Source organism: Cololabis saira, chromosome 22 (assembly GCF_033807715.1).
Source record: "Cololabis saira isolate AMF1-May2022 chromosome 22, fColSai1.1, whole genome shotgun sequence".
Taxonomy (NCBI): Eukaryota; Metazoa; Chordata; class Actinopteri; order Beloniformes; family Belonidae; genus Cololabis; species Cololabis saira.
In genome coordinates, this window is record NC_084608.1 from 16,116,167 (window position 1) to 16,125,291 (window position 9,125).

At 43.7% G+C, this 9,125-nt stretch overlaps 1 protein-coding gene across 1 annotated transcript; it reads right to left on the reverse strand.

The window, feature by feature from the left end:
- Nucleotides 1–557: 557 nt before the first annotated feature.
- Nucleotides 558–5,361, reverse strand: pi15a (peptidase inhibitor 15a). The gene is made up of 6 exons (XM_061713476.1): nucleotides 5,196–5,361; nucleotides 4,622–4,949; nucleotides 3,885–4,003; nucleotides 3,068–3,200; nucleotides 2,867–2,982; nucleotides 558–1,930 (listed from the first exon to the last, which is right to left on the reverse strand). The coding sequence occupies exons 2-6, from the start codon at nucleotides 4,895–4,897 to the stop codon at nucleotides 1,795–1,797; spliced, it is 780 nt and encodes a 259-aa protein (XP_061569460.1). The 5' UTR covers nucleotides 4,898–4,949; nucleotides 5,196–5,361; the 3' UTR covers nucleotides 558–1,794.
- Between the last annotated feature and the right edge of the window lie 3,764 nt (nucleotides 5,362–9,125).

The window sequence follows — 9,125 nt, forward strand, 5'->3', positions numbered from 1 at the left end:
CCTGAACAAGTAGATGGCTTGAACATGTTAATGAAAACAACTGGCTGGCCCCTCCCCCTCCCTCTCTGCTGTGCTTTAGGCCCCGTTTACACGTAGCCGGGTATTTACAAAAACGGAGGCGTTTTCATGCGTTTTGGCCGTCCGTTTACACGGAAACGGAGGTCAAAGTCACCAAAAACGATCATTTCTGAAAACTCCGGCCAAAGTGGAGATTTTCAAAAACTCCGTTTTCCCGTTTGCGTCTAAACGGAGGAAAACGGAGATTTAAGCTTCAGAACGTCACATTATGCACCAGAAACTCACCAGCGTCATGTGTGCGACCTGTGTTTACAATTAGTTTGGCCACCGTCAATATTTTCTTGTATTTTACCTGTTTAATATTCTAAAGTCACACTTAAAAGTAACTCCCCCCCCCCCGTCCAGCCTCCTGCTCATTCAAGCCTGTGAGCGCGTCAGCCAGCAGCATGAAGCCTGAATTATGGTTCCGCGTTAAATCGACGGCGTAGGGTACGCGGCGACGCGCAAGGTACGTGCGCGTCGCCGCGTACCCTACGCCGTAGGCTCTGCGTTAATGTAACGCGGAACCATAAATCAGCCCTTAACTGGAAGTTACACACGTGTCATTTGTTGATGTTTTTCCAGGATTCTGATTGGCTTGCATGACGTTAAGAGCGTTTTCATGCGGGTCCGTGTAAACGAGGATTTTTTTGAAAACGTAGAGGGGAAAATATCCGTTTTTGTAAATACCCGGCTACGTGTAAACGGGGCCTTAGACTTGCCTCCAATGCACCTCCGGTGTTTTTCTGAGGTGGTATATCTGGATAAATTTGAAAAAAAGAGATGACTTTATGGTTTGGATGGCGTCTACTTGCCCATTGATGACACACCATAGCTGGCCTCACGGGTTTTACATGTCTTGCATTGGTTCATGCTCTGAGGTATCCTGTTCAATAGTCTGAAAGGTGGCTAGGTGGCATTTTATCTCTCCCGCTGTGCAGCAAACTGCCAAATGCGCGGGATTGGTGTCTGAAAGCTCTCGCTGGTGTCGTCACCTTGGCATTGTAGATTCTTGCAAATCCCATTAAAAGCGATGGAAAGAGCCAGAGAGACTGATCACCTTCCTCGTGTATTACTGTTCAGTCATAGTGGCGTTTCAGTGAATATGACCAAAAAAAAAACAAAAAAAAAACAGGGCTTTTATTCAAGTTACCAAGTTCTGCTTTAAGTGTTAAGTTTGTAAATCACTTTTGGCACAAAAGCAACAGTGAAGCTGACACTGCCAATGTGGGCTTCCCTCTGAGGTCTCAAGCTTTGATCCTTCTGATCCTGTTTGATCCTGACATTCTTGTGAAAGGCAAAGCACACAGCATGAAGGTGTGATGCCCATAGCACCAAAGTGAGCAGGTATGAGGAAATGTGACGGTTGCAATGTCATTAATTACCACAATGTTAAACGGCAAACAAATGTGTTTGCAGCACCACATAGAATGCACTGTTAAAAGACCCATGTTTCATATAAATATACTTTTAAATGTCATCATTTCATTGCAATAACAATCTGACAATTTCATAGTCATAGCAATCCAGTAAAAATATAACAAATTACATATAACATACACAGAATATTTACAAGATATCAAATCGCCCGATGCCTTCAAATGTATGTTTCTCTCTTTAAATAAGCCCATATATACAAAATAGTGTGGTTCACGACTTTGTGCAAATCCTTACTTGATAAAATAACGTCTCTGTGGTAGTGTAGGTTGTCAGCTTATGTTGAGAGGAAACCTGTGTTTATTTGAACCAGTGCAGGTAGTTTGTCTTGAGAGCTGGGAAGCACATGTTGTCGCTGCAAGAGCCCCCGTAGCTGGGAGGGCAGGCGGAGCACGGCACGCCGACTTTGTAGGGAGCTTCTCCGATCCAGTTGCCCCTGGAAGACAGCAACAGTTACAGTGAACGAACGGGGTGGTGACCGCTGAACGTCCCGCTTGCAAAAGTGAAACAAGAACTGGAATTGGCCATCAAATAGCTCACAGCGTAGTCGTCATGCACATGTGGTCTTGTCAACGTTAAATAGCCATCTTTTAACAGTCAATTCAAGGCTGATTTTTTTTCTTTTCTTTTTGGTCATGCCATGTGTTTCTCATTAAAGGCAAGAGTTTACCCAGAACTGCTGAAAGTATTCAGAAGAAAAGGAAGTCTAAGCAACTATCAATGCTGGACGCCATGCAATACATTTAAGCCTTGAAAAGCTGAGGCGAGGCTGCCTCGGAAGGAGGAAAAACACAAAATCAAGAATCAAACATCTGCGCCAAAGACAACTCAAGTGTAAATAAGCCACTGGATTCAAATTAATTTCGCCTTGACATTACTCAAATTCACCATACTCTCGCCAGCTGGCGTCATGCACAGGCTGTGGCTTTGTAGAGGGTGACAACAGGGACCTCTAAAGTGGAAAGCAGGATTGTGTCCTAAGTCAGAACCTTGTCTCGGAGAATGGTGATCACTAATCCAGTTATGAGTGTCCTTAGCCAGTAACTGTGTCATAAAGTGTGTTTCAATCTAGTGGGATTAAGGAACCAAGGTCACAAGTGAGTCACACGTCTGGGCTAGCTTTCAATCGTATCGAGAGCCTTTTGTCTTTGCTTTGGTAACGCGGTACTGGGTCGCAGGCACGTATGGGATATATCTGAGTCCTCCATCAACATGGGTGGCATTGCATAACTTGGCACCGGCCGATGTGCAAGGATTAAACCCATCATCAGTGTATCGTCATCATGTTAACAAGTTCACTCGAATGAAACACAAAATCTGCTTATGTAGTGTAAACCACACAATTAACTCCATGGTTGCCAAGTGTGCTTACTTGGGTGAATAGTTGCAGACTAAATATGTGGCCCTTTTCCACACCGAGCCCCATACGTTCATGTTGTGGCACGTGTGCACAGCGCAGCCGACTTTGTTCGACGTCGCCCACACCATCTGCGACACAGGAAGGTCATTTGCATAAAGCTTGCTGCAGCAACTTAGGTGATGTTGATAGACTGTCTCATGACCGTCTGCTCACCTGGGTGTAGTGGGTACACATGGGCCCGTAGCATCTGAGAGGACACCGAGGGTTGCAGTCGCGTGGGTAAGGAAAAGCGTAATCTTTCACCTCATCGTACCAAGGCTTCACCAGCTGAAGAATGGATCGATATCTGTGAGTGAAACGCAGACAAATTCAGGAGATGATCATTTATTTTCCATTTTCTCATTCTGATAAGGAGTACCTGTCATAATCATTAATAAAACGCATATCTAATCAACATAGGGATTAAATCTGAATGTTTTTTTCAATAAATATTTAAAAATTAAGTCACAATGGTTTTGTTTTGATATTTAGAAAATCTGAGGCGCCTGACTGAAATGCTAATGGCTCCAAATTATGTCAACAAGAATAAACGTGTGTAGTATTTTATGTAGCTGCTGATTACTTTAAATATTGATTTACATTACATAAAGTTTAAAGCGTAAATACATAGAGCTGCATTGGCGAGTAATTGGGAGCTGGTTTCAACCAAATCTCATATAATTATTCAATAAAATCTATAAGTAAAAGTTTCGGGAACGCATGAAAAGTTTCTGTGTTTCCAAATTGGAAGTGAAGACCCAAGAAAGGGATAGGTTTTTGTCCTCCAGGGACATGGCCAAAAGTGCAGCTTCTGTTTACATTAAAGGTCACAGGAGCATTCCTCAAGCCGTCCCCGGGTCACAGTGCAGACACTTTTAGGAGAAATAAGAAGGGGGCTGCAAGGGGAACAACGACAACTGCTGAGAACGAGTCATCCGTGAGAGGAGCAGCAGATGTCGGGGAGCGGGACGGGGCGTCAGAGGTCACTTACCGCCCTGTCCTGACGGAGAGGTTTTGACCCAGGAACCTGATGAGGTGAGGCGGCCCGTGCTCCCACATGCAGGCATGAGCCCAGTCCTCGGCAGTCTTGGCTAACGCGTCGTCCCACACCTAAACACATGTTGACATGGTGGGAAGAGGTCTATTACACATGTGATACAAAAATAACACAACAAGAAGTGAGTTCAGAGTACTGTTACACTTGCTAACACTGGCAACATGCAAAAGCACCCATCAGGGTGGTTGAGTAACAGGAGAAACTTCCTATATAGAGACAATCTTCCACTGAATTCCATTTTTTAATGGGATATAAGATGGTAAAATCCATATCAACACATGTCGACAGTGACATCCAAATGGTTTCAATGGAAATGGGAATGTGGCTCAGGACACTTCTTGGATAATTTTACTATTCAAGGATAATGTATTTTACTGTTAATACACTAACAACTGCCATCAATTAAAACACTTTCACTTCCAAAAAAAATACAAGCTGTAGGTAAAATAATGTTTAAATCAGCAGCTTTGATGTGTCAATGTACATTTTTGCTGTTTTGGTCCATCCTTCTTTGCCCAGTGGCAACTGTACTCCAAAACAAGCCATTTTCTTTTGAGAAAGATGACTTTATTGTGTTGGTCTAATTGTGCTGACCATCACATCAGTTACGCGCGGAACACATTTGCACTTTGCAAACATAAATCCGGTTTTGGAGTTAAGATCTCACTCACCATGTATTCCATGTTGGAGGCTGGAGGAAACACTTTCCCTCTAACTTTGTTATGGTAATCAAGAATGGCAAGCATGTCGTCCTGGCTAATGTAACGCTTCCTCCTGGCCTTGGAGTGCGCTGGAGCGTCGGTTTCGCGGCTGCGCGCTGCGCCAAGATTGGTGATGTTGGCAGCCGGCGAGGACGCGGACGCAGCAGGAACGCTCGTTGCCAGTGCACTTGCTCCACAAGATATACACAGAAGAACCAAGTCTATGGCAAATAACTGAAGTTTCATCTTTGATGTCGGAGGTAAAGATGCAGAATATCCCGTTATATCCTCGATGGTTCTGAAAAATAAACCAAGAAGACGACACTTTCAGCTCGTATGCCGGTGCGCACCGATGAGGCGTAATTTTCAGAAGTGTCAGATCTCCCGTTGTGTTAAGGCTGATTTATGGTTCTACGTTACACCACACCACCGTACGGTGCGCGTCGCCGCGTACCCTACGCCGTCGATTTAACGCGGGACCATAATTCAGGCTTAACAGTACTGTACATGGACAGACATTCCGATTTAAAAGCCTTGCTCCTACCTTTTCTTGCGCGGTGGGAGCCTCTGTCTGCGTTGCCAGGGTTGGTATCACCCCTAAAAAGCCTCTTTAAAGGATCTGAGAGCGGGAGGGCTGCGAGGGAGAGAGAGAGAGCCAGGGAGAGGAGTTTCTGCGCTTTGCAAATGTTGTGAGTGTTTCAGGAGAAGTCGGTTGTTGCGGGTTTATATATTGCAGTGGGCACAGCAGGAAGTGCGTTTGCATCAGAGGTAGTCTGAACGCACTCCCCTCTTTGTCACCTGAGACACAACATCCTCTGCGTTGCCTCTAATCCCCCCCCTTACCACTCCATAACAGATCATTTCACAACTTCTTTACAGATCATTTCACCAAGACAATTGAAGAAGTATGATTAAAACATGTGGTTCTTAAAATAGGAGAATGAAATAAATTAAATTGACCACAGAAGCTTTTTTTCTTCCACCGGTTAAAGAGAAAGAAATAACTATAATGCAAGTCTTTATGGTTTTGTGTTTTTACACAGCCCACGTGATTCATGTTCATATTTAATCATATCAAAATGAGTCCCCCAGTCCCTAACAATCCATAAGCAGGTGACATTCATGTATCCATGCATGCATGTACTTCCCCCGATGTTCTATTGGTCTCTGATCGGCACTTGGGTAACGAGAAAGCCAGCAGTTTTATGACTGAAATCAGTACAGTGAGTGAAATCGGTGCATCTTTGTCACTTTCAGTACACTGTAAAGATTACACTTGTTCAAAGTGTGGCTCCAGCTGTGTGTCTTGCCAGGGCAGAGACTGCTGAGCCAAGGAAGGAGAAAAAAAATCCTTCTGCAGGTCATCATTTTCATTGGCAGCTGGTGAACAAATTAAAGCAACGTGACGCAGGAGCACTTTTTCTCCCCCGCCTTTCGTCTCCCTCCCTCTCTTTTTCTCCTCCTTTCCTGTAGCAGACAACTGGTGCTTTCCCAAAAAAATCTTCTTGGAAGTGATGGACTTTTCAGGTGCTGGAACTGGGGTGGAGGGGGATATATCACTCAAGAGTGGTGCAGAGCAAAGACTTTCTACTCCGTCTCACTCCGTCCATACATTTCAACTCCTACTCTCTTAGTATAGCTTCACTTCACGGAGGATTCACAGTGATGGAAAGTGGTTAGAGTGGCAGGATATACCCTGATGAATTAGGCAAACATTGCTCATTCCAGGACTAAAACATGTACTTGATTTAATAAGGCAGAAATCTCTGTGAAAGAAAAAAAAATGTATCCATGAGAGAATTGGCTTCATTCAAATTTTGCATAAGTAACATAAGAAGAGTCCAACAAAGCCTCCAACAATTTATGATGTGTTTTTAACTCCTTAAGTTCAGTTCAGCAATCAGTGATCCTGATCAGTCGATCAAAGAGGTCCAATCCACATGTTAATGCACAAATTAAAAGCCATATCTTAACATATGGCTTTTAAAAAAATGTAATCCTTTTTAAGTTATTTTAACGTTTAATCTGCATAGGTTTATAATCCAAGACTAAACAATGGCAGCAATAGTTAATTTTCCCTGTAGAGGAGTTGCAAGCAGGGCTGAGTAGGATACTGTATTTCTACAGTACGACTTTGTCTTTGTTTCTACCGCACACCCAGACACACACACACACACAACATCTTTCCTCACGGCCCCAGCTGATTCTCCCTCAGTCTCAGTCCTTCCTCGCACAGTGAACCCAGTGACTTCGAAAGGGGCTGAAGCATTATTATCTTATTATCAGAGGAGTAATTAGAGCATTATTTGGGGCACATGATTCTCTGAGAGAGCAAGCGTATGTTTTCAAAAGGCATTCTTCTTAAGACAGAGCATTTGTTTACCTACAAGATATTGTTCCAAGTTTCCCCCATGCTTTCCCCCCTCTCCAGAGGCCTCCTGAAACCCAGTGCTGATGCCAGTACAGCAGAGGGAATGAGGTGCAGTAGTGAGCGAAAGGGAAAGCCAGAAAGACACAGACCATAAGCAGACTCAAAAAGTGTTAGGTTTCTGGATGGCGAAAGCATTCAAATCTGGAGTGCAGGAAGGATTTGAAGCAAATTTAATTTATATGTTTTTAATAGTACATAGCATCTTGTGTAATAAATGTCCATCCAGTTTTCTCTATTTCAGGCAAGTGCAAGGAAATAAGTCTAACTGGACAGTTTTCAGTCTGAGTCTGGATTACAGAATACCGACCTGGACTGTTCAATAAAAAAATAAATAAATAAATCTCCTGGTTGGCTCCGTGCTCTGTCCATGATTCAAGTAATCAAAGCACATGTTGCAGCGCAGCTGTGCGCTCCACCTAGACTATTGTTGCTGCACTGGCAGAATCAACCGAGCATGGGAAAGTCTCTAAGAGATCGGCTGCATCTTAATGGATGGCTGAAAAAGAAGTCTGATGACTTAGAGGGACCAGACCCCTTTATAGTTTGCATTTTGATGAGGATTTACATTGTTCATCTCAAAACGTTTTCATAGGAAAAACTTGTCCGGGTGTCGCCCAATAACAGCTGGGACCGGCTAAACCCCTCCTGGGAACCAAAACAGGATGGACAAGTATAATGTATGTTGAATAGAAAAGCTTATATTGGAAAGCTTCCTTGTATCCTTGTTGAAAATGAAATGAGACAGCATTCAATAACCTCAGTTGAGGCGAGAGGCAGGGAAAAGCCTATTTTCCTATACACCTGTTGCAAAATGGATTACTTTGTCACTACAATGATCTCCTTTTCGTGCATCCTCAGAAACATTGTTTTCTATTGTTTATAAATTGGGTATCCTGTCAGATCAAATATAGCTATTACTTTTCCTCAAGTGCAAAGTCACTTGTCTTAGCTCAACTTGTTCCAGTACCTAAAGCAGGTGAAGCAGCTAATAACTGTTTGCACTTTTGAAGTGTTGTTTGTTTAGTTTAACTTTGTTAACCTTGAGAAAGAACAATGAGAAAGACATCTTGTTTCTGTAAATGTCTCTTTCAGTGAATACTAGACACATAATTATAGATAAAATAAAGAGGGGAGGTTAGAAGATACGCCGGGGACAGGTTGTCAGTCCATATGAGGCAAATTACCATAAACAATTACACCTACGGTCAATTTATAATCGCAAGTCTATCTAAAATACCGGTTGTCAGGTTGGAGGAGGCTTTGCAGGATGGGAAGACCATGCAAGACTCCAAGACAGACAGAAAAGTCTCTGGCAAGGTTTGATTGGGGAACCTTGTTGCTGGGAGACCACCACACCACCATGCCTCCACAGGTTATACAGAAGTTGTAATATGAGGGTCTTACCAGGGCAGATGAGCTCCCTGGGAATGGCTTAAAAGTGGTCAAGGAAGACTCATCCAGGGCTGCTTTTCAATTACGGTGTAAGACCTGTTTCAGCTGTGGTGGAAAGAGAAACATATCTGGATGACAGTAATTGCATTGGGAATTGTAACCCCTTAAACCCCTTTAGACCAGATAGTTGTTGCTGACAGAAAGAGTAAACGTAGATCATGTCAGCACTCAACCTGGAGAAGCCACCAACAGACGAGTACAGGTCATAGTTTTCCCTCCAGCTGAAGCCAGCCGGCGTCTCTCTCCCGCACCTGCGGCAGCATCCTGAGCACCGGCAGCGACGGGGAAACTGAAGCCAGAACTACTGGGGTCTCCCACAGGAACAACCAGGTTGAGAGTTCAGTTTTTATTGTAGTTTTTTCACAGACATGTATTTAACGCCGACCGAATAAAGCAGCCAGTGACCAGAAACATTAGGAACTTGCTGTTGACTTTGGAACTTAAAGTAGAGGAAAGGGACCAACTTCAGTTTCACACTGGGGAGGGATCGTTGTGATTGCGCAGTCAAAGACTGGGGGCGGAATGAAGAGGGGATCACAACCATGTCGTAAGGAAGTGACTAACCCCTCTTCCCACAAAAGAGGCGCCCCA

What these genes read in the sequence shown, in the direction of transcription:
- pi15a (XM_061713476.1), bottom strand. Translation starts at nt 4,897, where the DNA reads ATGAAACTTCAGTTATTTGCCATAGACTTGGTTCTTCTGTGTATATCT. An exon ending in CCTCCAACATGGAATACATG is followed by an intron (nt 4,004 to 4,621) that starts GTGAGTGAGATC and finishes ACATGTGTTTAG; the next exon opens with GTGTGGGACGACGCGTTAGC. An exon ending in CTCTCCGTCAGGACAGGGCG is followed by an intron (nt 3,201 to 3,884) that starts GTAAGTGACCTC and finishes TTTCACTCACAG; the next exon opens with ATATCGATCCATTCTTCAGC.